Below are 27,399 nucleotides of genomic sequence, written 5' to 3'. Positions count from 1 at the left end.
ATAACAGGACAGCAGTGGACATGCAGGTGTCCCAGATGTTCCCCGGAGCCCCAGTACAGTAGATACCAAGTCCAAGGGTGCACCGAGACCTTCTCACCACAAGCATGCCAGCACAACTGGAGAGGATCTGCTTGTTTGRACAGATGCTACCCCAAAAATCCAAGGGTGTTATATGACCATGTTCATCCAGACAACAGCTTTTCATAGCACTGGAATTTGGGGAATTCATTATCTTTCCCCCAAGCAACCAGTTGCTTCTCCAAAACCCTTCCTTGTTTTTAACAATTTCTCACTTCTCTGCAAAGCTCTTCAGCCCAGCTGGGCCTAGAGCACTATTTGCCTGAGAAGGTCAGTAGCAGAACAAATATTTGCTTCTCCTGCGTCTCGTTCAGGGCTTAATAAGAATTAGTCTTATTTTATGATCAAAACCTGTATCTCTCTCTCTCCACTGTTTCTCATTCTGCTCAGATGGTTTCTTTTCATTTTCAGTCAACATCAAAGCCATTTTGTTAGTATAAGAACACACACAAAAACAAAATGTGATGCTCTCTAAATTACATCTTAGTAACAGTGCAGAAAAGTATATTTTTAACCTAATGTTTCCAGATATCAACATCACCCTGAGATTTTAGTCCAATACACACCTTCTTACGGCCTGAAAAACAGATCAGGTTAGGAAGAAGCATCCATGTATATATATATATATATAGAATCCCATGGTCAGGAAAGAGAGAGGGTCCTGCTCTCACCAGAGGAGCTGTGATCTAGTGCAGCACCTGCCTTGTAAATCTGTCAGTTTTCAGGTCATATCCCCAATGGTTTCTCTATGAGGAAAATCTCTCCCACATCGATGAGATAGAAGATGATCCTCTTTATATCCTTTCTTCCAGGGGGTCTGTCAGAAAGGAGTATCTGCCTCAGTAAGACCTGCAGAGCACCACGATGGAGCTGTCCCCAACCCAGTGCAGCTCTGCAGCAGTGACAATTTTTCCTAGCAGCATCTTATCCAGAGCACGCAGAGCAGCCTGATACCACTCCGAACATCTCAGCAGCCCCATAAATATGTCAAGTTCCCGTAACCACAAGGTAGGACTTGAGCACTGAGCAAGGTAGATGCCACATCCAACTTCAACCCAGGGCCAGCATCAAGAACTCCAAGAGCACGTGAGCTGAAAACATGGAAGACACATTCCCTGTACAGAGCACTCAGGAGAAATATCTCACTTCCCTCAGATGGCAGCTCCTCTCCCACATGGATGCGTGAGCACCAACATCGCACGTGTTAGATGGTCACAACCTGTTAGGTCTCAGCTGCTGCTACGTCCCAATGACTCAGAATAAAAGGATGTTCTTAAAGATGTCAGCCAACAGCACACAGCTGGGCGAAGGTACACATCCATTCTCACCTTTTTGGAATCTTTAYGGAACCTAACAGTTTGTCTACTCTTTGAGCTTTGCGGAATGCYTTATTTATCTCTATGTGGAGCTTACTCTGAAACTCAATGAATGTGACCTTTACATCCCTATTACTTGCTAGCAGCTGCTTTTCTATGCTTGTCATGGACCACATGGCCGAATAATATGGTCYGCCACCGCATAAGACTCTGCAGACAATAGGATTACTCCACAAAGCTATTTTCAGATGTTCACAGCATCCCCCTCCATCACAAGCAGCTAAGAGATTTCTGTTGACACCATCAACATCATTAATATAATTACCTGTATCAAAGCTGCACCTCCCTGCTTCTCCCCAACCTTGTGTTATCCAAGGCTGTGAGAGGGCTCTGAAGCGCACAGAGTGATGCTGAAGAGAAATCAACACTGAAATCTGTTTTCACCTTTGAGCATTTCACAGCTCTTTGTGCATCCCCATTGAAGGTACAACCCCCTGCACACTCCCCACGCTTCACCAGGCACGCTGCAAGTTCGGGCTTGCTTCCAGCTGCACGACTGCAGTATTTCCCCGTGTCCAAGATGATACCGTGAAACCCGTACCGCACTTCCCCTGTACGATTTGTAAAAACACAGGAGGATGTAAAGAAGCATTTCTGAATGGGCACACCTGTTATCACAGTGCTGTGTTGTGAAATCTATTGCCAGGATAAAATAAATTGCCTTTCAAAAAGCAGAGGCGACAAAATGGGAGGGTGTTCCCTGCCTGTGCACCTCGCTGCTGCACGTACAAATGCAGCAGCTACAGGAGATTTTATTTTTCCTCGTGGAAATTCGGTAAAGGGAGATATTTCCATTTGGCATATACCCCTAGATTTTTTTTAGGATCCTTTTCTATAGGGTAGCAGGTAGCTGCTGCGGTTGCAGCCATTCATCAGCATCCACCCATCTATATTTACATTTCCCCCTCTGCTCCCATTCACGCCTTACAAAACCACCGAGCTGAGCAGGCTTAGAGCAACGAGCCCCAAACATTTTGTTCTGATGTGGATTTGATGCACACTTATTGTCGTGGCGCCTGCCAAACGCTTGGCATACACGGGCTGAGGGGCTGCGATGATGTAGATAGCCGGGCAGAGCGGCAGCAAGCAAGGGGGAATTAGTCCTTGCCTTATCTGAGGGAATTATTCCTTGTGTTATCTCTTCCATTCAGGGTACATCATCATTTCTGGCAGGTCCCAGAGGAGCACATCTGCAAATGCTGCTCACCTGATAAGGGAAACTCCATCAAGTGCATTGTACAGTTTCTTGCCCTACATCCATCCCTGGCCACAATYGTTATTCCACGTCTTTTAGATCTAAGGAGATTTGGAAGAAAGCACATCCAAATTAATTCTAATTAAAATGCATATATTGCTTGTATTTATATTTTATATATATAGTATATATATATATGTTGGTTGCTAGCATCTCAGTGGAGACCAGAAAAGGAATCCCAAGATTCGCATGGTAATGGGTAATAGGCAAGCTTGCACTAAATCGTATATAAATCAAATAGCAGTCAATGAGAAGCAGTAAAATAATRATAGCTCTCCTCAAAATGTGTGCATGTTTCCCTTGCTCCTGTTCCCTTCCTGATATTTTAGCATCAGTGGTGGGATTCAGCCTACACCTTTTGGGATGTTCCCCATGAGCAGACCCTTCTCAAGAGCTTTCCATGCATCTCTAGCTGTGACACTCACCTGGCCAGAGCTGGGGTCTCTGGTTGCCACCAGCAATCATGCACAAAAAACAGCATTGCAGGATATGGAACCTCTTTTCCTGCATAGTCACAAGGCCAGAGTGTCCTACACCACCCAGCACAGGCATCCAGACCAACAACACAAGCTGAGGGAAGGAAGGTCAAATATTCACAAGGTCTTGACATRAAGTTAGGAGAGGAGAAGCTCTTAAATAAGATACGCCTATAAACCCTATTGGTAGAGGAGAGAAAGTCCATATTCATTCTTTTTGAGAACTATGGCAAAAAAMCCCTATAAAATCCTCATTCAAAAAAAGTAGGAACACCAGAGCTATTTTTTTTTTCCAGAGGATATGGCAAAGTATGATTTCCTTGTTAAATATTTTGATCCCTACCTTAAAATCACAGTGCCCTCATTTTTTTTTTTCTCCCATATTTGTTAATCTGATCCCATTGCGAGAGACAGGGGAATTTCTACKGCTTTGAGTGGCCTCAGGCTCATCACAAATTTACAACCCTGTCTCTCTTCTGCATTTCTGGATTCTGTGCTTAAAAATTGGCTTATTTTCCAGCCTGCTAATGTTTTCAATTACGTGGAGCCCAATTCAATAGCTCTACCTGATTGGGAGACAGCAGGAGTTGGCTTTTTGTGTTCCCTGACCTAGAGCTGACTCCATTTGCTGCCTATCTGACTAACTAGTGAAGCAGAAAACACACACAATACAGYACAATTAATGGCAGAAGCTGAAAAACACACCAGAGCCCAGGGGAGGGGAAGAAATTAGCCTCGTGCACAATGAAGGAGTTTGTTGATGATGTTTTGCTATTTATAAAATTTTAAAGGGCAGGGAGGTAAACTGGGCTTGGTAGAAAACCCTATTTACTTTTCCCTAAAATTATCTTTTTGGTTTTTTTTTTTTTTTAGATTGAAGATGATAATACTACAATTCACAGCAGCTGCATGGCACTGCAGAGCGCCAAGAGAGGCAGAGAGTTTCTCTGGCCTTTAACAGGCTGTCTGTCTTGGCAAAGGGGGCAAAGCATTTAAATCTCCATAAGGACAAAAGCACTTCTCAGGAAGGGTTTTCAAGGGAGGCACCTTGCCCATGGAGTGTGCTCACACAACACCGTTATACAGGATGCAATGACAATGTGACATATATTAAAGGTATTGTAGTCTGACAGCCCATAGACTCATACCATGAGCACCTTGGGTCACGGACAAATCCCAATAGCAGGTGAATTAATGCAGTTTTGGGTTCCCGCCTCCAAAGTCTGACCTTATTACAACTGGAGATTCTTGGTCCAAGACAGCTTCAAACATCATCAAAGAGCCATCACAAACAGCATGGCAATAGAAGAGCAACACCTGAAGTACAAAAATGAGATGTATCAAGAGGAAAGAGCAGATATGTGGCAGTATCTCAAGATACCATCTTTATACATCAAGGATATTTTATATTTTACTGACAATATCATTTAAACACCACTTACAGTTCAGGCCTCTTTATAGTTTTTATGAGGGCCAAACCCTGCTCTCCAGATGCCCATGGGACAAGTCTTATTCATCCTTACTAATATTCCCCAAGCATTTGCTGCCACGGTGAAATATTCAGTTGAATATTGCTATTTAATTTTACCTCTTCATGCTGGGAGGCTGACGAACCTCTCAGCCTTAGTTGTGTGTGCAAACTTGAAACATTTAATTTTAAAGGGAATTTTGTATTACCAGGCAACTGTTGCATTCAAAATCCAGATTGCGTTGACTTCAATGGCAAACTTGAGGAACTACCAGAAAAATCAAATCTAATAATGTCAAGTAGTTAACCAAGAAAACAAAGAGCACCAGGAGTGACCACTGGTGGTTTTAGTGTTACATTTCAAATCACCTAAAAATCAAATAAAAAGTAAATGCAGAGAAAAAGAAAGTATATTGTCACATACCTGATTTTACGACTTTGATGTGATTTATTCTATATGAAACCCTTTTACTTTTCCTCTCTGAGGAACAGAAGTGAAAGGGCCTAGCACAGTGCATTGGCCATAGTCCATGATGGCAGACAAGTGTCGTTTATCCTCTTYGGAGTTGGCTATTTTGGCACCATATTTTCACTTCTTGCCTTCGAAGACAGCATGGACATTTTGGAAAATGTAACTGGATAAGTATTTTAAGTAAAAAACAAAAACAAAACACACACACACACACAAAAACCAAAAACCAAAAAAAAAACCAAAAAGAAGTCTTCAGAAATCCTAGTTCTCCCCCACATCACTGCCGATTTCTATGCTTTCCCACTCTAACACAGGAATTTCTCACTGGATCCACGTGGCAATAAAAGGTCTAGAGACAGAGCTGGCAAATGGATTCTTAATTGGTGTTTAAAAGACTTCCCTTTTTTTTTTTTTTTTTCCTTCCCTTCTTCTTCTTCTTCTTCACAATGGGAAAGGCTAATGAGCTATAATGCATTGGAAGGTCAGCTACTTAAATAAAAAGGAATATTTTTATTGTTAGATAGTCCTCTGCTTTGAGGACTTCCTGAACAAAAAACAGTTGATTAAGGCATGCTTTATCATTCAAGAAAGAGAAATTATATGGATTACTCCTGAGCAATTTTTACCTGATAAGCATTGAGAAAGACGGGAAAATGGAATGGAATAAACATGCTATTAGCTAAAGACCAGAAAAYGGCCATTTCTAGTAACATGCTGGTGTATAAGCAATTCTCTTCTCTTTAACCAAGCTACAAACAACAGAAAGCTACTTAGGGAAAMTAAAAACACCAGATAAAACTTGTATCCCCTTTCAAGCCAGAAATAAAATTTCAGGTTGAAATAAACTGTTGGAAGACCCTGTCTGCCCATAGCCTGGGGTTGCAGATTCACATTAATATCCAGTTCAACCGGATTCTGCTGCTAATGACTCCAGTAAAGGTCACCAAAGGAGGGCCCACCGGCCTGAAGGAAGCTCAGACAGGGCACAAGTGCCCTCCTCATCCTCACTGCACATTCACAAGGTGGATGTTCCCCTTCGTTACTGCTTAGGGACATACGACCYGCAGAGCAGGTGTCCCAGTGATGGAGAAGGGATCCCTGGTGCATGCAAAAGGAGAGCCCGTGATCACCTCTTTCTRGATGAGGAGCTTGAAAATTACTTGCTTTTCTTGCTCTTCTGCTCCAGAATTATCAATACATACATCTCCCTCCCTCTCTCTATATATATATATACACACAAAATGGTGCTGTTTCTTGGAAGGATTATGCAGTTGTGCTGGGTCTCACTGCAGCCAAGGGAGAAGCAGCGTTGCACTGGTTTCCTCCCACCAGTGCAGACAGTTCGTCCTTCAGAAATCCTTCAAGACCAGAAATCAAGAGAAATTGCCCCATTTTCATTAGTGCCCATTTTCAGGTACTAAAAGGAACACCATCTGCCTTGTAAAACACCACATTTAGTTTGTGGGTTTTTTTTTTTTTTTTTTTGTAAAAACACAAGCATTTTCAATAAAATGCTAGCAGAAGGAGAAAACAAAAGCATAAAGCAAAACAAAAGCATAAACCCAACTCCGGAGCCCTGCACTGTCCTGCACCCTTCATCCACGTGGCAGACGGCAGTGTGTCCATGATCCATACAGATGCTGTGTCCTTCTCACCTACTTCRGAGCAGCCAACCAGGGAAAACCCCAAACCAGAGGCCTCCAGAGTGAGATTCATTGCTCGGCTAATGATATCCTTCCCTTCCTGGCRGAGGGGGAGAGGGCTGAGTGGCTTTATCTTTATTCACCCCTGGGGTCCCCTGGGGACACTTGAGCGTGATGGCATCGCTCTCGGCTTCAGCGCTGATAACGGGCTGGTTGCCCGTCCTCCTCCTGTCCTGCCACGGCCAAGGGGTCCCCCGGCGGCGCGGCCGCATCCACACGGGCTCCCTGCTCCAGCACGTTAGCGCAGCAAATTAACGCCCTAATTGCCTTTTAACTATTTGTCAACGTGGGAAATGGGAAAGGAAGRGGGGGGAGGGAAATAGTGGATAGAGAGACCACGGGGAGCAGCCCAGGAGATGGCTGAGGAAGGCAGGGCTCAGCCTGCGCCTCCCCGTATGCCTATTTATAGCTCGCAATTAAGTACGTTAATAAACAGGCACCAGCARGGAATGGCAAACGCTTTGCTCGGGTAAAGCTCAGCATTAAACACGTTCTGTTCGCCCACGGAGCTAGCAAGGGCTCCTGCCAGAATTAAGGAGAGTCTAAGAGCAGCTTTCAGTGGGGTCTGTGCCCCCAGCAGCTGCTCAGCCCCTCGCTGCAGCACATGCAAACCAAGCAGCAATGATAAACAGGCCAGACTTGAACAAAAAACCTGGTCTCCCTCACTCCGATTTAATCTGTTATCTTGGCAAGGAAAATTCACTGCAGTTTATAAACTGATTCATCTTGGGGATAAAAGCCTTTTTTTTTTTTTAATCCAAACAACAGCAAAACACATCTGCCTCCAATTTCGGCAGCGCAACTGTGTCAAGAGCAGCGTTGGTTGGAGCTCTGCCTCRCACGCCGTTCATTGCTAGGGCATTTGCACATATATGCAGCGGTTTCTAGAGAGGATTTGCACCGGGTCCCCATGTAACCTATATATTTAATCAGCTCATCCAATTAAATAATACTGTTTTAACCGGAAAGTCTGCTGTCGCCCCCAGCACTGCTCGGAAAGCTTTCATGTCCCGTCCTCTTGCTTCAGACACACCAGCAGCACTGTGCCCTGCACCTATTTTTAGATGGAGACACTCACAAAGCGCCCATCATTTCTAGATGCCAATACCTAATCAAATTACAGCTGTCAAACATCACATTAACCCCTACAGTCACAAATTAGATAAGGAAGATGGTCTCAGCTTTATGTTTTAGGCTTGCGAGTAAACAACRGATGCAAAAGGTGATGGTGAGCAGAGGTGGGGGGGATCCAACAAGGGCTTCCCRACCCATGTGCCTGTCCGGGAAGGAGCGCGGGAGCCGCCGGGATTCCCTGATGTTTCCCAGCTGGCTGGAGCGAGGAGATGCGGTGCGACAGATCCGGCTCCTCGGGCRCTCATGCTCATCGTGGTTGATCTCCAGGGCTCCGCTTCCAACAGGATGAGAGCTGCGCTGCGGCACAGGGCTTTCCCAAGGGAAAAGCAGGACAGGGGCAGACTCAGCCTGGATTAAGCAGAGCACCAGGCGATGCAATGTGAGGCCAAGGCTCAATCAGGCTCCTCTCGTGCACCCGCCAGGACAAAACCCATATCTCCACTGCAAAGACTGCTCTGTGCTTTCCATAAATCCAGCTCTGGTGCCCATTCTTGGGCTCATTTGGAAACGTCACTAGGAAAGAGCACTGGGCGATCAGGCGCTGGTTGCAGCACGGAGCCAACTGCCCACGTCATCCGCTGCCCAGTAAAACAAATGGTTCCCCGGCCACTTTTCCCCACTCCCTGCTGTTAAAAAGCAATTCAAGATTAATTTGGCTAATTAAACCCTCTGTTGTGCTTTTTCTCATTCTCATCCCCACACAGCCCTGGGTAAAGCAGGTGAGAGCCTGCATTTTGCTTTGCTCTTGGGCATTCCCTGACTTGCAYATTCACCCTCCTTCCAGCACATCCAACGGGATGCAAAGGGGCAGGGGGACTGCTTTGTAACCATTAAAATTTCATTTCATTTTTAAACAGACGCACCACGGCATCAAAAGCTCCCTGGTGACGTGGCAGGGCCGGGGGCAACAAACAGGGGCCCGCGGTGGCCGCCCGGCACAACGAGCCTTGGCTCCATGCCAGCCCGTGGGAATCGCTCCCGCTAATAACCTCACTTACAGCCGGCCTCTGTGGGGCAGCCCGCGATGCCTTTGTCTGCCTGAACCCACTGTGAAAGCAGCCTATGCTAAGGAAAGAAAAAATATATGTATTTTATGTATTTATATTTTTCTATATATAAATATAAAAATATATATACACATAAATATATATAAAAATATATGTTTTTTTCCCTCCTCCAAATCCACCTTAGATGCTTGCTTTAAGGTGCAATAGATTCAGACTCMTAACGCTTTTAATTTGATTGCCAGAACAAAATAAATGACCCAGAAGGTGGGCACGGCCTCGGTGGTGCTCAGGTCAGGGGCAGCTCACAGGCCCTCGCTGCAAAAATGGGGGTTCTGGCTTTGTAAAGAAATTGGGGTCATTCTGCAGTAGTGTGGAAAGTGGTTATCAAAATACTTATTTTATAGATATATTACTTACACAGGGATGTCTGCAAGAAATGGGCAAGGGAAAATGGCTCAGTGCAGCTGTATCTTAGGAACTGAGACTTAATTCACTGTATTGAACTTCTTGCAATTCTCCACTCTGGTCATCAAGCTGAAACTACATCCTGATGCAGTTGGGAAGACTCCTGAAAGCACAAAGGGCACCTGGAGGGATTCCAAAAACCAGGAATCAGTTGGAGAAACTGCTGCCTTTTTCCTGAGGGAAAACATGCAGAGGGCAGAAAAATGGAGGGCGCTTAGAAGTGAGGCCTGCCACATCAKGGGGAAGAAGGAATTAACAAGAGGCCTCGGAGAAGATGAGTGCTGTTGTAAAACGCCACTTTTCCAGCGCCATCCGTGCTGCTAAGCGAGCAGCGCCGCCATTCCGCTCGGCTTCCCGCTGCGTGTCACCGGGCACGGGGCCCTGCGGGCTCCGCCATCCGCACGGATCTGCCAGATGGGCCACACGGATGGGCCCGTGGCGCCGTTTCATGGCCGGGTCTTCCCTTGCTACAGCTTCACCTTCTTTTTGTGAGGGAAGATGTATAAATAAGACATGTAAATAAGATTTTTAGGTCCTCTAAACTCCCTGGTGAAGAGGCCCCACATAAGTCAACACCTATGGATATATACCACTAGCATATCCATATATATGGATATATACACTGCATATATACAGTTGGGAAGCAAAAACCTCCCTCATCTACAGAGGAACAAACATGAAAAGATTTCTAACTATTCCTCCTTCCCACTCAGCAGATACTAGATGTAGGTTTATCCTCAATTTCTTCCATATATAAATCAAACACGGGCAGAGCAGCCTAYTCCATACAGGAATCAGACATGTACAGAGCAGCCTATTTTTGGCATCCTGAGGTTACAGAACACGCTGCCTATGTGTGTTATATCACATTTACACCGATGGACCAAAACCAATCACTCCTCACRCAAAACAAGCACAGGAGGTTTTGCTGTCGATACGTTTCGTCCATGGGAAAACCAGAACCTAACAAGCAATATAACAGCTTTAGCTGGGTATCCCCGCCTCAGGCTAGAAGCCAGATCTCTCCTTGGCTAAGCAAGCTGTGCAATTTAACCTTTGCCTGATGGCATACATGGCTGGCTCGTAAAAAAAAACCCACAGCAAAAGAATTGTAAAAAAATAAAAATAAATAAAGAGGAGTTACTCTAGCTTTGACCTTGCTTGAATTAAATAACAAGACACAAAGACTAGAGGCTGGGGTCTGAAATAGCCATGAAACCTCAGTTTGGGCAGATAATTTCACTAGCCATACAAAAGCATTGGAAATATCCAGTGTAAGGGTGTTGTAAGGGCAGCCCTAGGAGACATCCAGGGCTGACACAGGTATGGACAGCAGTGCTTTTAGCACGTGCTATCTACCCCACTTCAAAATAACTACATGGGTGAGAGACCAAACTACAATTTCAAGGATATYCCTCCAGAAGATACAGTTCTCACTAAGGCACCTTCATCCTTGCTGGTCCTGAGGAATTATCCCTTGCTGAGGGGGATGTGACTGAAGCCTGGAAAACCATGTCCCATAATGCTGAATTTCAACAGTTCCACGCTCAAAGATGAAGTTCAGCTAAATGCCAGTGTAATGAGTCTATGAGCATATTAAAATCAAAAATCTGCCTTTTTAAAAAGCTTAGGGGAATTGCAGACAATAAAAAATAATTTTCATTAAAAAGTTATTTTTTTTTTTTCCTCCCCCTCCTTAAGACAAGGAGAAAAGAAATCAGAAGGAACAACACGGCTGCYGTTGATGCTTCTCGGAGATCTGAGGCTCAGGGCTGATTAGCAGCGGCCAGCGCCGTTCCTGCGTCAGGACAGATAAGCCGGGAGCAGAGCTGCAGGCGGCTGATAGCGGCAATTCCCAGACCAAGGCTGGCGGGTCTCGCCATGGGGAGCAGAACAAATTTCCCAGAGAAAAGGCCTTCTGCCGCCAAAGGGGTCTGAGGTTTGGGAAGGGTGTTTTGAGATACTAAATAAAAACATGAAGTCAAAAATGTATTCTCATCCTTCTAGAAAATAATATTTTAAACGGAATCCATATCTTAATTTCAAAAAATAAAAATAAAATTCATTTTTGCCACATAACAGCAATAATTGCTTTGGTGTAAAGTCTGAAAGTAAAATTAGACCATTTATTTGCAACTCCACAAAATCTCCTTTTCATGCAAAACTGCTAGGGACAGGGCCCCAGTGAGGAATCTCCTTTCCATCCCYGCCAGGGCTCAGTGCATGACATCCCACAGCACCCAAGCACCTTTTCAAAGGGGCTTGTACACAGTTTTTTATTTTGTTAAAGCCTAGAGAATTCAACCAAATATGATACCCCTATTTCTGGAAAGCAGATATTCTTTTGGTATTAAAGCAGASCAAAATAAATATGTTTATCCTACTTTATATGCAGTATCAGAGATGCCCAGAGAGGCAGGGAAACATCCAAGGCTGTAATATATTTATAGTAAACAACACAAAACTCTAACTCCTCTGTCACAGACGGTCCCGAGGCTCCCCTTGCTCCGCAGTACCAACTCGTGCAGCTTCCCTCCTGCCCTAGAGAGCACCGACCTCCTGGTTGCCACCAGCAAGGAGCCCTGGCCAGGAACACAACAGACTCCCCTGTTCTACAAAGCACTACGAAACCTTAATCATCAAGGAAAAATAAATATAATTTATAAATAAAACTAAGAGACAGATTTCAAGCACCAAGCAGAGCCAGCTCCCCCGCCAGCAAGCTGGGCACTGGAGGGGCTCTGCACTTAGAGCATCAAGCTCTTTTCTGTGCAATAGCCCTGTGATTTAGACATCAAGCCCAGGCCAATGAGGGAGCAGCCGCAGTAATCACTGCATTTCCACCCATCCAACCTCACAGAGAAACCCTTCTCTAATTCCCTTTTTCCTAGCACATTATTTTTAATCACAGGCATAATTGAGACTCAATTTGAGCCCTCAGCTGCATTTTCTTCCTTATTATTCACAGTGCCGTATTTTCCTCCACAATAAACAATTTTGCCCTGTCCCATTTTGCATTGATCTAGCCTCAGTCTTCAAAGAGTCTTTTAAGGTTTTTAAAGCCCTWCGTGGAAGCTCCTGGACAGTAATGAAGATTGAAACCTAGGGCTTTTACCCAGAAAATGGAACTGCACAAAGCAACTGCCGGGAGAGCACCCGCTTTCTTTGTTCCCTTTCAGACAACATCCCTGGAAATCTGACAGGGCTTTGCAGCCATTTGCCAACACCCAGATCCCACCACCAAGGGCAGCTCTACCATGTGAGGTCAGATGTCCCCTCTACCCCGTTCCCCAAGAACAACATCCACCAAAATGTTTCATTAGCAGGTTTGTGTTTCACCTCTGTCCYCTGGTACCTTCTGAACAAATCTCTTTCAGCAAAATCAGCTGTCTCAAACATTTAAAAAGAAAGTTACCAAAACATGAAATTAATTCTGCCTGTGTAAATACACAGTTTTCCCTTAATTGACTCTTTAARTGCACCTGTGTCAAAGCAGGCACCATGGCAATGGATCAGCTTGAAGCCGGAAAGGTCTGTTCCCCCCTGGAGGCACCTGGGCTAACATTTCATAAATTACAATCATGTTTTCCTTTTCTGTTAATATTTTCATTCCAAAGGTCATTTAAACACACGGACACAAAACAGAGGAATGTGAGGGGAGCTGCTTGCTTCCAAATTTTGGAAAGCAGAGGCACTCTGTTAGCACTGAGAATATCCAGTTTTACTACAAAGACATATCAAACTAGCAAGTGCACTTGCCTGGAATAAGCCTTGGTCCTCATATATGTGCACACGGAAACATTAAGGGCAAGGACACAGGTACTTGTGGAACACGTCGCTATTATAGTGATTATGGTGACATGAGTATGTCAATATTCCACATGACCATTTATCTTTTGGAAACACCAGAGCATCTTCTCRAACTTGGTGACTCAAGTTTGACACCTTCACTCTTCGCCAAGGTGAGAGACCTTCAACATGTGGCCTGAGAAAAGGAGCATCCCCAGCCCATATAAATCATCTCTCCTCCTACAGAGGAGCAGAGAAGACCAAGGCCAAAACCTAGACCAAAAGCTACTGAGATCCTGACTCTGAGTGCTCCTGGGCAAACTCAAATCTCCAATAAGGGACGATGGATCTCAAGCCAGAAAAACTAGGCACTCCATAAGCAGCATCTGGATGAAGAAAACATTATTTATACACATAGGTATATCCAAATGTTTGGAGGAGAAATCCATGAATGGTTAATTTGCCTTCTTAAACATGTAAGGAACATAACATTATGTCCTCCTATTATCATATTAGGTGGAGAAGGTTTATGCGCCCCATCCTAGAGGGTGTCAGAGGCTTAATATTAATTAAATAGCAAATTTGAGGTTATTGCTCATAATCACAGCTGCAATCTGAATTATCGCTTGATGATATTCCACTTCTGTTCACTTGCTGCTTTTGATGGATTATTTGCATTTGCTGCTTTATAAAGTGTGTGTATTGCTTCCAACGGAGCCTCTTTCTCGATTCCAAGTGCGTTACCCTCCCTGGTCAGATGATGGATTGGACTTTCGAGCGTACCATAAACACCAGGCCATTCTTGATAGCATGATATGTATCTATATTTCATATTCACTCTGCAGCATATCCTGCATTCAATCATCCCGATATTCATTTCTCCTGATATTATTATTATTAGCCTTGGGGGAACTTGTTTTATAGGCTATTTAGTTTGAATTAAGCATGTATGCCAGTCATTTCTTGTTTCTAGAAGAGCACAGATGATAAATGGGAGAATTTATGCCTAGACTCAACCTTTGAACTGGTTTTCATCTTTACTTGCATCAAAGTGTTATTATTCCATTAAACAACTGCTAGTTTCTTTCTCAAAACCTTCCCTGTACACATTTTCACAGACTCTTTGATAGAAATAAAAAGCTATTTCCAAATATGTGAGCAACTTTCTTGTTTAATCGTCTTAAAAGTAAAAAGCTGTATGACATTTTTCCCCTGGGAGTGTTCATGGCCTCCTACTTCCTAAAAATAAATCCTAGGATTAGCCAAGGCATTGATTATATTTCAGCAACGTTCCATCTTCATTTCAACTGTCCACACATTGAGGACTCATTGATATATTTAACACATTTTGTCACCTAAGACTAAGTGAATGTACATACTCATCCTAGATTAATACCTGCCCATTCTTCCTTTCAACTTGAACAAAAATCTAATGAACTCAGTGTTAAATGTAAACTGATGCACACACAGAGGCAAAAAACATGCATACAAGGTACAATCAACCTTGTATTGTGGCTATTAGTGTCTCTGGGTAGCAGCCTTTTTCCTGATTCAAGATAAGTCAGAAGTAAATATTCCGGCTTAAGCGATAGGACATCCAGCCCATGTGAACCACCTTATTCCTAAATGCCTTTAGAATGCAAACCCTCTTGCAGTAGACTTGACAAGGCCAAACCAACAAATTTTGCATGCAAAGCTACATTTTCCTCCAGGTGCAGGCAAGTTTGCACCCAACTTTGTGATTCTTTAGCACTGCCAAGAGAATTTCACTGAGAGATTAATCATGAGATTGGCCAATGCTGAAAGCTTCAGCAGAAAACAGAGCTCCTGCTTACCAAGCACAACAAAACAAATACTTTTACCCCAAATTTAAACCAGGAAGCACCAAACATTACAACAGAAACCTTTTCCCTTGTTTCCCTTGAAACAACTTTTTTTGTTCAAATGTTTTATGCACTGGAAGATTAGCTGCCAAATGATCATCATCATGGAAATGGATTCCCTAGCAAGGTAAAGATTGGAAACAGCTGGGGCTGAGATATCAGGGCTGAGAGATGTTAAGACTGGCAGACTTTCTGTTCCATTTTTTTTTTTTACATAGCTACCTGTTCAGACATTCTGTTTTTTAGGGAAAAGAGCCCCAAATCAGGTGCCACTGTACAGATACAAGTTTTCTACAACATTCAGCATCCAGTAGGCAGGATAGTTGGGGAAGAAAGACGGGGGGGGAATGGAATCTCATCCCTCCAAATCTGTATTGAATGCAAAGCACGAGAGAGCCAAAATATGAACAGAAGAGCAAAATAAAAACACCCGCAGCTGGAGGTTACAACCCATCTGGATGATCATCCTCATTTCCTTTGGTTCTGCAAATAGCATCTACAGACTTTAAGAAAAATAGAAGCAGTCACAGTGGCAGAATGCCTTTAAGTGCAAGGCAGCAAGAAAGGAAAGCAAGCAGCAGCGAGCAGTGCGTGCTCAGGGCCACCCCACGTTGGAGCAAGAGGACATCCCCAGGCAGCAAAATGTGAGTCGCCCGCCACGAACTGCCCCCATGGCCAAATCCATTGAGTGGTGACTCAGAGATGGCTTTGGAAGCAGAGACTTCCCTCAGACAGAAGCGTGGGAGGACAAGGCACAGCAYAGCCTCTCCAGTTAATCCACATTAGTGCAAGCAGGCAGCAGGAGCACTCAATTTATTGTGGCAGCTTAAATATATATATATTTATATAATCCTTTAGTACCCAAAGCAGCAATATATAATGGTGCATCTTGCACCTGCAGGCACCTGGCGTGGGTTTTCACGTCCGTGTCTGTCCTCCCAGCCACCAATGGAGCAGGAAGAGCTGAAGCCAAACGATGTTTCTGTCTCAGGGCCCTGCGAGCTGCAGCGATTGCCACGGCACAGATATTGCTGGGAGTCCTGGTTCCCTCGGCCAGAGGGCTCACGGGCTTTCGGGTGAGGAGGAGGAAGGAGAGGRCAAGGTATTATGTTTGTGCCTGGCCTCAGGGAGTTGTTTCTGTTTCAGATTCACTGAAATACTACAACAAGGAGAAAAAATCGCTATTTTGAGATGCACATGCTTGTGTTGTAACCACATACCAAGTGCCACGGGCAGGTGACTACCCAATGTAAAAAACATTACTTGCAATAGAATAGAGTAAAGCCATGAAGAAGCACTGGTGGGCCTAAGTAAAATCCCTCATTAGCTTTTTTGGACGTACTTCTAGTTTTGCTCATACCATTAGCCACACAACCACCAAAGAAAATGCCTCCCCATCACTTCAGCATCATCCCATCCACCCTTGGAGCCTCTGCTTCAAGTCAGTAAGCCCAGATATGAGCTCGACACAAGGGTTGGGTGCAGCTCTTCCTGTAATGATGGAGAAGGTTTTCAGGGGAAGCCCATTGAGAAACACAACACAACATGGGGCATGTCCACAGGACCCATGCTCTATTTTGGGGGAAAAACAGATCAATCTCAGAGAGAGGCATCCTTCTTAATTCTCCGGTGGCCTACAGCTGCCTCCAGGAGCCACCAGTAGGTCCTAAGTCACCCTGTGGGGTGACCCCGACTCAAGTCACCTTGTGACTTAGATGACCCTGACACGCAGATGGCTCTAACAGACCTGTTTGAATTCTCCAAAATTACCAGGATACAATGAGGAGTTTCCTCAGGGCTGGAAAACACAACTGTGGTGCACTGCACATGTGTCCAGGACCTGCAGGCTCCACTCCTACGCTTTATTTGAAGCGCACAGAGACAGAAAACACCTCAGCAATTCCTGCAGATTCACAGCGTGAATCTTCTAACAAGCGAGCACTTAGTACTATTATGGGAAAAAAAGTTAGAACTCTTAAAATATTCACGCTGGGCACCTGATTTATAAATTCAGCATTCATCCAAACAAAAAAGGAGAGGCAGAACCATCTCACCTCCCTGCCTAATCACCTCAAAACCTCTCAGCTGGGTCTGAAACAAATGACAATCCACCCACTTAATTATCCTCAGAAGTTATCCAACAGACACATCTGAAATATTAGCTAGGTAGATAACATTTTAATTAAGCTTAATATTCTGATTAGTAAGGTACAATCCACAGTACTTCATACTCTTTAGAAAAGACAAGGGGAGGTCACCATCTTCTACTAAATAATAATTTGAAAGAAAACTTCACAAAGGGAAGCCAATTTCTCCATCTCTGCATGCTAGCAATAGTCTGGCTGCTCCCATCTTGAATCTAATTCACATTCTGAAGTTGTCCCAGACATGACAGACAGCAAAGACAAAACTTTTCTGAGCAGGACAGCACAAAATTTCCTTAAGCAGAGGAATTCATCTTCAGCATGTCSCAGGCTTCAGGGAGAACATAAATTTTAAAATGCCAACATCTGTGTTTGAATATTCAGAGATGGAAGCACAAGATAGGAGGATGCTGTCACACGTTCCCAGGTGACCTGCTCAGTGCCCCACGTGGTTTGTAAAAGGCATCTTTGAACAACAGTATTACGCACTTTGTTTCCTAAAAGATACTGATTTCCAATATTTTAACAGGTCCTTTGAAACATGCCGTGATCCATGTATTTATTGCTTGAGTGGCTCTTAGGTCTCAGGTGCAAAGGGCTGCCTGGGGCTACATGCCTGTCTACACAGAACACGATTAAAGACAGAATTCAGACCAATACTCAGAGGGACATTTCAAGCAATACAAAACTCTTTGGATAAGAAAGGAGCAGAATTTTCTTACTTTTACCCCATTCAGCTCCAAATTTTCACTTGCAGTAGACAGAGTTCTGCAAGTGCAAGTACAAGGAAATACGGATTATAAGAGGATTCAGCTTCTCAAATGAGCCATTTGGCTGGCCTAAAGCCACATTATTCTCTGCACCCCAGACCAAACCACATATGTTCCTTTCTTCAAAAGGAGTTCATGGACATACAAACTCTACTTCCCCAGCTTATTTATTATTGACCATCTCAGTTTGGAAACACAGCTTAAAATAAACGAGCCTGAATGACACTGACTGCAGGGTTATTAAACTGCCTGGCATTGAGGAAATTGCTTTTCATAAACATCCCAAGCGCTTTTGGCTTTTTCCTTGAAGTATTTAATACAGTGAGAGTCCAAGTTAATCTGAATCAGTCTGAACACTGAATTGCTAATGAGAAGGGAAGATGTATTATTGTTCAATATTGAAAGGCTAAAGTTAAAGGACAGAGCAGAGAAGAGAAAGGAGTTTCACAGAGTACAAATAATATTATTTGCTGTCACTTGATGCACTAGCTAGTCTGTGAAAGAAAATACATTTTTCCCACATACACACCTTAGTATGTGTCAATGCCCAGGGGATGCTCCTTTTGGGTGTCCTCTTCATGACTCCAGAAAGCCTTTTCCAACACCAGCACTTTTCTGGTGGATCTGCAGACATAKGCAATGCAGAAGCTAATAGCAGATCTTCACAGCAAAAGAGACAGCATTTTCCATAGATTTTCACACTGCCCRCAGCCTCAGAAGTACAATAAATCTACACAATTGCACACTCCCTACTAAACACTTGCTCTATACAGCACTTAGATGTCCTATTTCTGCCCTAGTGCTTTGCCAGGTGCCCAGAGAAGACACAAAGCAAATCAGCTAGGGAAACCCAAATCCAAGCACATTTAACCCAAATGCCAGGAAGGATTTTCTTCTGTCTCACAGTCGCCATTAGCCAATAGTTTGTAAAAGCTCTTTGGATGTGAAATAGCTGCTGCCACAACAGCACTAGGAGGTGAAGGGGTGACCCATCCTACCTGCTTCTTGCTGCTGGGACTCCTTCCTTACTTATTGCCTATACCTGCACTAGATTCCTCTAAACAACCTTAGAGGGTCTCTCTTTATGCAGAACCTCATGTTCTCAATTCAAAACAGGTGTGGGGCTGAATTTCCTGCACCACATCTGATGCTCCTCAGCACCCTCCCAGGTGCTGGTGGTTGCTGGAGGGCTCTGGGTCTGATCACTCCTGGTCACCCAGGCTGACAGGGGGATACACAGCAGAGCTCTGAAGGAGCAACCAATTTTTCAACATCTAGCCCATACCAAAGCCAAGAGGTGAAAAGAGAGGAAGAGGTTGAAAATGCAGATAAAACCTAAATTGTCTCAGATTCACAGAACCGGCTAGGGTGCACTGGAAAAATGCCAAAATGAGGCAGTGCTCCCTGCATTGCCTTTCAGCAGGGCCCAAGGGCCCCCATGCAGCAGGACAGGGGCTTTCGGCTGTGCTGCCACCACCCATCTGGTTGCTCCCCAGCTCCGCTTCCTGCAGCTRAAGCCATCCCAGCGTGAGCACTCTTTGTTGCAGACAAAATTATCCAACAAGAGAAAATTATGTGCCATTACCATTAAAAGCAGGGTGTGAAAAGCTCCAAGTCTGCATATCCCCAGCTCTGCAAATCCCTTTCTCTACCTTTGCACTAAATAGGTCTCATTTAGCCCATTTGTTCCGTCCCAGGCAGGCAAAGGCAAAGCAGGGCTGCTCGATTTGTTAATTACAGTAATTTTGTCTTAACCACAGACAGCTGGGTGTTCCTGAAGCCACAAATTCGCCGGTTAGAGGGAGACCTCCCCCCAGCTACACAACGAGGGATAATAATAATAATAATAAGTGGCTCATCAGAGATGCAGCGCGCAATGCGGGGCTCCGTGAGCGCCAGATGGGGAGGCCTGTTAGGGAACCCCCAYGTCTGCTTCCCCCTTCCAGGAAAACACCACCATGTCCCTAACGGTCCCTGCCGAGGCCGCTCYGCTGGCTTGTCCCAGCTCACGCACGGTTGTGTTGCTTCCCGAGTCCCCTTTGCGCCCGGGGAAGGGCTCACGGTGGTGGCCCTGGGCCAGGTGACAGTCACTTACTCAGTGTGCACTGGCTTGGAGACAACAGGGGCACAGGGTCTACAGGATCCCAGTCCTCACTATTTCCAAAGCCCTGGGTGAAACTCTGCATATCTAGTCTTGACAGATATCTATCAATTTCTCCTCTATCCATCAATTTCTGATATGACATAAGTCACAAAACTCTCCAAACCTCCTCTTCCCCCCCAGTAGGACGAGCCAGTTTTAATTTGTATGTACCAAGGTTACATCACATCCAGACCAGAACCATCACAGTCCACACACGCCTGAGACTTCTGGTCCCAAGCGTGGAGCAGAGTGGAGCACACGCAACGCTGGAGGCTACATCCTCACCATGCAGAAAGGGCAGCAAGGGGTAAATTGAGGCACAGAAAGCAGCCCTGGGTCTTTAATCTGCAAAGGGAACCGTCGCAGCACATTGGGGTAGCTGCTGAGAACAGGATTTGTGGGGAGTGGTGGCCACCTCCAAATGATCCTGCTGGAAACGCACGGTGCTCAGAGGAGATYTTGGAAGAGCAGAGCCGGCTGTTTGCTGGAAGAAGCCAAGTTGCACTCATATATTTYTATTTATGTGCCTGAGTCTCCATTATGTCCAAGAGCAACCAGACTGAACTCACACAGAAARAGAATTCCATTGTGAGATCTGCACATGAGCAGGCAGAAACACAGATGTCATTGGCCTTATTTTCCARAAGATAAATAGGGAGAACAGTAGAGGAAATAAACAATTTTAAATAAAATGCAGAGGGTKTTTTTCCTGCTTTTTAATGACAATCCAATAAATCAGTATCCAGTCATTTAGTCACTCACTSTGCTCTAGGAAATGGGTTTACTTGTTTCCCTCCAAGTGCCGAGCATCCTCTCTCCCTTTAAAGCCCTCACGTTTCCACACAGATTTTTCCCTGAAGCAAATTATTTATTGTTTTCAAAATGTGGTATTTAAGTCAGTGTCGCTTCCCCCTCAGATATATTTAACCAGTATGTGCAATATTCTTCTACGCTCTTTCCTGCTATCACAGCACCCTGGACTTGAAGTTCCTGCAGAACAAATAGCGCGTTTTCGCTCTGAGCGGATGAGATAGCAATGTAATGATCAATCAAAAAACACCCTCRGGCTCAGAGGAGATTAGCACTTTGATACTGCTGAAGATGAATGGGTGGAATGGGTTGGATAAGCTGGTGTTTTCCTCAGATAATTGCTCTGAAAAGCTTTCTAAGGCCACTGGGCTCCTCCTCCTCATTGCCTTTTGTTTTAGTATAGGATGGCAAGGCCAGCATCCTGGATCTAGGATAGGCTGCTACGGGTCCCCTTTTAAATAAATAGCAGGTGATTTATGCCTTATTTCTTCACCCTATACTGAGCAATACGTATTAGTCATTTAGCCCCACTTGTTCAGCCTCATTTATTAATTCTTCTTGAATCTTCTGAGCCAGCACTGCTCAGGGAGGGCTGGGAGCACAAACATGGATATCTTACGTGACTTAAGGTTCAAATTTAAGAGGAACTTTTAACAGAAGCTCTTCATCCCTGAGAACTCACTGCCCCTTCCTGCTCTTGATCGGACCCCATGAATGAAGAGCTGCAGGGAAAAACAGCTCCTAGATGGAGCTCCCAAACTTGCACTGGGCTTCTTAAGCCAGGTCCTGAGCTCCAGCTCTTCCTGTTCCTGCACTCCTCTCCCTTAACCATGTTGGAGACTAGTCCAGCAGGAGCCCCAGCATAAGACACAGGCATCAGGTTCCCTTAGGGTCCCCCTCATCCCTCTCAACCCATCCAGATGATGTCTGCAGACTCACCCGCCCATGCCACCAAGAACACAGGAGCCAAAGGCTTTTATTGTATTTATTGTTTCAATGATTAAATGGATTTTAAATACAGAATTGTAAAATCTGTAAAAAAGAGTTATTAAAAGCCAGAATTCAAAAGCAGGTTGCACATCAGTGACTATTCCAAATGCATCCTTGCTGTTTGGTACAAAGTTAGAAAATAAAAATGAAAAAAAAAAAAAAAATCCACCTTTTGGCCAGAGATGATTTTTTTTTTTAATTACATTTTCCTTTCAGCACAGAGTACTGATATTTGTCTCCAAAGATTCTCCCGCCAGCACTGTTTTTCACAGCACTGGTTCACATTGTTTGGTGTTCTAAAAAAAGAAAAACCCTCAGCTTTGTTCTTTACAGAAGCAGCAATGTAGCAGTTCCCCCTCGTAGGTACTGAGGTCAGTGTGTTAAAAAAATCCAGCATATGAGAGGTGGAGACAATTCTAAGATCATACAAGTTAAACTAATCCCTACAAAACACACACACACATCTTTAYGCAGGAACAGGTTCTCGTCTCCCACCATTATTCTGTTTTCAATGATACTCTTGCACAGTAGGTATTTTTTGGAGTATCACCCTTCTGGCATTTGCTCCTTGCTAAGCCCTGTCCCTGCAACAAATTTTTCCAGAGGTGATTAGTGAATAGGTACCTTGGATTCTTAATGCCCGATTTTAGAGCAGCTTGATCTCGAGACACACAGCACACCCATCCTCAACAAGAGCAGGCAGCCCTTCTAGGCACAATTTAAGCTCTATTAAACAGAGGCATCCCCAAAAGTCTTGATATGGGGTTGTGGGTTGGCTGTTTGGGTGCTTTTTTTCATCAAGTTGCTATTATGTCTCAGAGAGACAGCTATGAAGGCGATTCCTTGCACCACTGAACCTGCATCATCCTGGTCAAAAGTGTCAACACACTGTAATATACAACATTTTAAGACATCAGCATCACACACACAGTATTCACAACAGGTTAGAGARAACATGGACAGCTATGGCTCACCTGCTTCTCAAGGACCGTAATCCCCAAGAGAACTGAGCCACAAAGACAGACAAACCACAGACCGGAGTGCTCTTAAAGAGCATCACGACTTAAAGGTAACAAAGAGGGACAGCTACATATCAGAACGGAGGGAAAAAAAGGAGGAGGAGACAAAGCTCAGATTGCAGTGGAAAAACTGAGTTATACAGAAGAAATAATACTGGAGATTGTCACTAGCTCAGGTAGGACTTGGCAGATGCAATACTTGGAGTATACACTTGCAGGGCAGCCCTGCTTCAGCCACACGAATAAATACCCAACAGTGTTTAAAAACAGTATAAAAACAACGAGGCCAGGATTTTCAGAGACGCTGCCTGGTCCATGCCCCGCAGGCGCCTCGCGGGCTCCCTCGCGTGAGGTCTCGGAGCATCGCTGCCATGGCCGGGAGCTGCCTCCGTGCTCTGCTCCGGCTGCAGTCCGCGTCGCTGCACTCACCCAATGCTCACCCAGCACGAGGGGCCAGCAGCTCCCTTCGGTCACCAGCGCGGAGAGCCRTGACACAGACGGACGCGCACGGACCTTGTTTCAGCCACTGCACGTCTCAGGGCTTTGGGTGTTTGTTTGCTCATAAACAGACCTGTTCAGAGAGGCTTCCAGGAAGGAATTCCATTTGTGCGGCCAGGTGAGACCACCAACCTCCCTTTGGTTTGAGGATGCTCCCCTCAGTTATCACTTCCTAGGTAGGTTTGTAAAAATAACTGTACAGCAAAAAAAAAGCAAAATAAAAAAAAGGTGTCATACCCACCAGGGATAGCCTGCAGGCTTCTGTATTACCAGCAGGACCTGTGTGGGACAGACATCTCTTAGCAAATTGTCCGTTTGAAGTTTTCCATGCATTCCACACTGCATCCAGTAAAAATGATTTTCCTGCATGTGTTGAGTGTATTGGACTGCACTCATTAAATACAAGCTGTCAGCTTTGCATCATGGTGGGTCTTTTAAACACATCCTTTTCCATTCTTCAGAGAAATTTGCAGTACCTTAAGAGTGAAACACAGGCTCGCAACTTATTGTGGCAGTGGGTAACAGGCAGCAGTGGATCTTACCAAAAGGATGCCAAGTACCACTGCAGCGTTCAGCTATCGCTCCTCCAAGTCATGGTGTTGATCAAAAAAGCCAACCCAGAAGAAACAGATGTGTTCTACCATCTTCATCAAGTTTCTCCTCTCACCTTCCATCCTTATTGTCCAAATTTTGTAGTTTTATTTGCACATTATTTTTTCCCTGGAGGGAGATGTTTTTACCTTTTTAAATTATATAAGATGGGTTTTGCTTAATTATCCATTCTGCATGGGGGTTGATGTGGTACAAGTCTAAGAGGTAAGTGTCTGGATCCAGGCAATGCTCACCTACCAAAACAAGAAATCCAAGAAAAAAATTATTTCTTAGACCCTTAGTCTCACAGTTATCAATTTCTCCKAAAACCAGTATTTGTTCTCATCCATTTCAAAATTACAAACATTCAAAAGTTTTCCTGCAATAATTAAGAAGGCACTTTAGCATCTAATAACTTTAACCCAAGGAACTTGGGCACATGAAGATAGTTATGATATCTGGTGGGGTTCAAATCCAGTAGAGTGACCCACTTCCAAACAGAAGAACATTTTCTTAGAAAAAACACCCCGTGGCAGCCAAATCACTCCAGTTACCGACAGTTTGCAGCCACAACAGGGTATAAGCAGTAATTCCCATTTTCATTCCCTTSCATTCCACCACTACAATCATGAGTCAAGCCTCCTCCCCACTTGACAGAATTGCCTTGTTTCATGAGAGGAAGTCAGTGACTAACCAAGATCAACAACTTGCTTGACCAGATGGTTTAAGAAATCTCCCCACATGGTGTTACTTGGTCTTTAGTAAAAAAGTCTCTAGTTAAATAAAGGCAGAATTTACATCTGGAGTCAGCAGCTGCTAGCACAGCTTCAGTGTTGCAGCTGACCACAATTATTTAATGCCCAGATAAAAGCACCGTGCTTAAACACATAGTGGAATAGGATGATATTGCTCTTTAACTCCATGACAGTAGTTTATGGCTTTAAGTTTGCCATTAAATTCCAAACAGGAACCTTTATCACTGAGTGTAGAGGGAGTATCTTATCTCCTGATACATCCAATAGAATGGGATGAAAAAGGCAGATGAATTGCATGTCTCTGTACTCAAGAAATTTGGATTTTCCATCCTTGTCAGATTTCTTCTAAAAATGATCCATTAGTGTAACRTATTTTTGGAAGCCTAGGCTTCAGCTTTCCCACATATTTGCCCTGTAAAAACTTTTCAGTGATGACAAACATGTGAACTAYGTAGACAGCACACAGGAAATTTGGCAGATGCTGTTCACTGAGAATGAGCTAATTCAAGCTTCTTGATTTTTTTCTTCTAGCTTTTGGAATTCCGTCCAAATTTGAGCCCCCTTATAAGTAGTACTGACAAGTTCTGATATCAAAGTCTTCATGTCAGTTATCACCCAGTCTTACCAATATTGCCACCCACTTCATACAGGAGCAGGTTGGTAGACTCCATAGAGTTGTTACTGCAAACAAGCAAACAAAAAAGACGACATTAAAGCTGACAGAGCTCTGTGGGAGAGGTCTGACATTTTTGTCACTTGCATCCAAAGGAACTGCTCGTGTTTTGGAGGCCAACAGCGGTTAAGAGAGGTGCAGGCTACAGTACAGTAACCTTGCTGATCCTCCAGAACAGGGAAACTCTTGAAATCACCAAAATTGGAGGTGGAGAGAGAGGAAGGGAAATAAGGCAGATGTTCCTCACAGTGAGGACTACACTGTATGCAGACACTAACTCCTCAATAGGAGACAAACAGCACAAATACCCAAGTTCACCAGCAGCTTTCTCTTAGGTCTGACACCTGCACAGGTAAAGCTCATCTTCAGGAATTTCTCAGCAGCTACAGCAGCCTGTTAGATGGATGCTAGCCCCCAGCTGAGCCATATTCAGCCAACTTCGAATCCCCACTTCATGTCTGAACATCTCCTGCATTGAAGAGATGCACTTACATCCCATCTACATGGATGCAGGGGAGGAGGGAGAAAGAGACGTTTTTCCAGTAAGCATCAGGCTCAACTTCTTTGGGAACCCTCTGTCTTTATATATGCATACYGGAGAACAGAGAACTGCCTTCTCCCTGCTCCCTGTGCCATCACCACAAGGCAAAAAACACACAGTAACTCCACTGCTTGCTCATTTTATTATTATTTTAATAGCAGATAGAATCTCTTACCACTTGAGGAGGTTGACGGTGTTAACGATGTTCCAGCCGTTCTGGCACAGATTCTTCTGAAACTGCTTCAAGACATCAGCAACTCTGGTTGCRTTGTTCAAATGGACCTCCAGAGAGTCTTTCAGGAGGAGAGAAGTGTGGACCTTCACAACCTTGGAAGGCTGAGCAAGAAAGGCAAAGAGGCAAGAAAGACAAAATGCTTAAATTTCGCCAGACCATGGTACCAACTAAAACACCAAGTTTGCTTAGACTRAGGAGAGCGGAGAATCAAGCTGCTGCTCAGGGACTTCATGCTTGTGCCTTACTCCACACACGCTACATTATGGAAAGGTTAYAACAGCATCATGGTGAACATTATAAACAAATCAACTTGGCCTCAGCCTTGAGGCTGRGGAGAAAATGCAGATCTTCATGATAGCATGTACTGGTGCTCCCTGCTGTTCAAATACAGCACTGGCATCAGGAGAGCAACGCGAGCTTTGATGAAACAAGCATTTGTCAGGGTGTTTTAAACTGTTTTGATAGAATTTGTTGGAATTTATTTGAAGAAGAGTAAAAGGAATTTAGACTGTTGAAGGGTATTTTACAAACTATTAGAGAAAAAAATCAGTGGAATGTTAGGAAACAGAATCCAGGTGTTATTTCATCAAGACTATTTTCATCAACCCTAGAAAGACTTTTTCAGAATTCCTGGGGAGAAACTGCACTCCTGGTTCCGTCTCTTTTCTCCAGGATGCACGTAGCACCTTAACTCCACATTCTGTGGTATGAAATTTGTTTAGTGTACTGCATGTTGGGAACCTTTCTCTTTGCCACAAACTAGCAAGGGGAGTTCAAGAAGCTGCTTCTCATGGTTCTGTAGTTTTTCTGCCTCTTRCTTTGTAAAGAGAAACACTGCTGGGAATTTCAAAGTTGAAAAATTATTCAACCCGATTATGAGAGAGTATAGTTTTTCAAGTCCTAACTCACCTCTGCCTGGTTCTTTTCCACCTTGTCTTTATCAGCATGGATCTTCCGCAACAAGTTTTTTATTCGCTTGTCACAGAACTGGTACCTTTTGCTATTGCTCTCATTCAGTTTTCTCACTTGAGCTACCAAAAAGGAGGAGACCTGGCCAGGCGATAAGGGAAAAAGAAGGAATTAAAACAAAGTGGACAGAGATGAGGATTCCATTTAAGAACCCA

The 27,399-nt window shown here is 44.2% G+C and overlaps 1 protein-coding gene and 1 long non-coding RNA gene across 2 annotated transcripts in view; both read right to left on the bottom strand.

The window, feature by feature from the left end:
- Nucleotides 1–809: 809 nt before the first annotated feature.
- On the bottom strand, nucleotides 810–5,123 carry LOC112949684. Its single transcript, XR_003249857.1, has 5 exons — nucleotides 5,078–5,123; nucleotides 4,414–4,502; nucleotides 3,135–3,279; nucleotides 2,662–2,750; nucleotides 810–895 (listed from the first exon to the last, which is right to left on the bottom strand). It is a non-coding gene; the product is annotated as an uncharacterized LOC112949684 (long non-coding RNA).
- Nucleotides 5,124–22,392: 17,269 nt separating this feature from the next.
- ARHGAP40 (Rho GTPase activating protein 40) overlaps nucleotides 22,393–27,399 on the bottom strand; it is a 42,870-nt gene continuing 37,863 nt past the window's right edge. The window contains exons 14-17 of the mRNA XM_026042038.1: nucleotides 27,185–27,325; nucleotides 26,216–26,376; nucleotides 25,452–25,507; nucleotides 22,393–24,325 (exon numbers count right to left, since the gene is read on the bottom strand). Of these exons, the coding sequence (XP_025897823.1) occupies nucleotides 24,225–24,325; nucleotides 25,452–25,507; nucleotides 26,216–26,376; nucleotides 27,185–27,325 (459 nt within the window). The 3' untranslated portion in view covers nucleotides 22,393–24,224. The remainder of the gene's footprint in view (nucleotides 24,326–25,451; nucleotides 25,508–26,215; nucleotides 26,377–27,184; nucleotides 27,326–27,399) is intronic.

This window comes from Nothoprocta perdicaria, unplaced genomic scaffold, assembly GCF_003342845.1.
Source record: "Nothoprocta perdicaria isolate Ctin4 unplaced genomic scaffold, notPer1 scaffold_3, whole genome shotgun sequence".
NCBI lineage: Eukaryota > Metazoa > Chordata > Aves > Tinamiformes > Tinamidae > Nothoprocta > Nothoprocta perdicaria.
The sequence above is the reverse complement of the archived record's forward strand: the minus strand, read 5'-3'. Positions and strand labels throughout refer to the sequence as shown.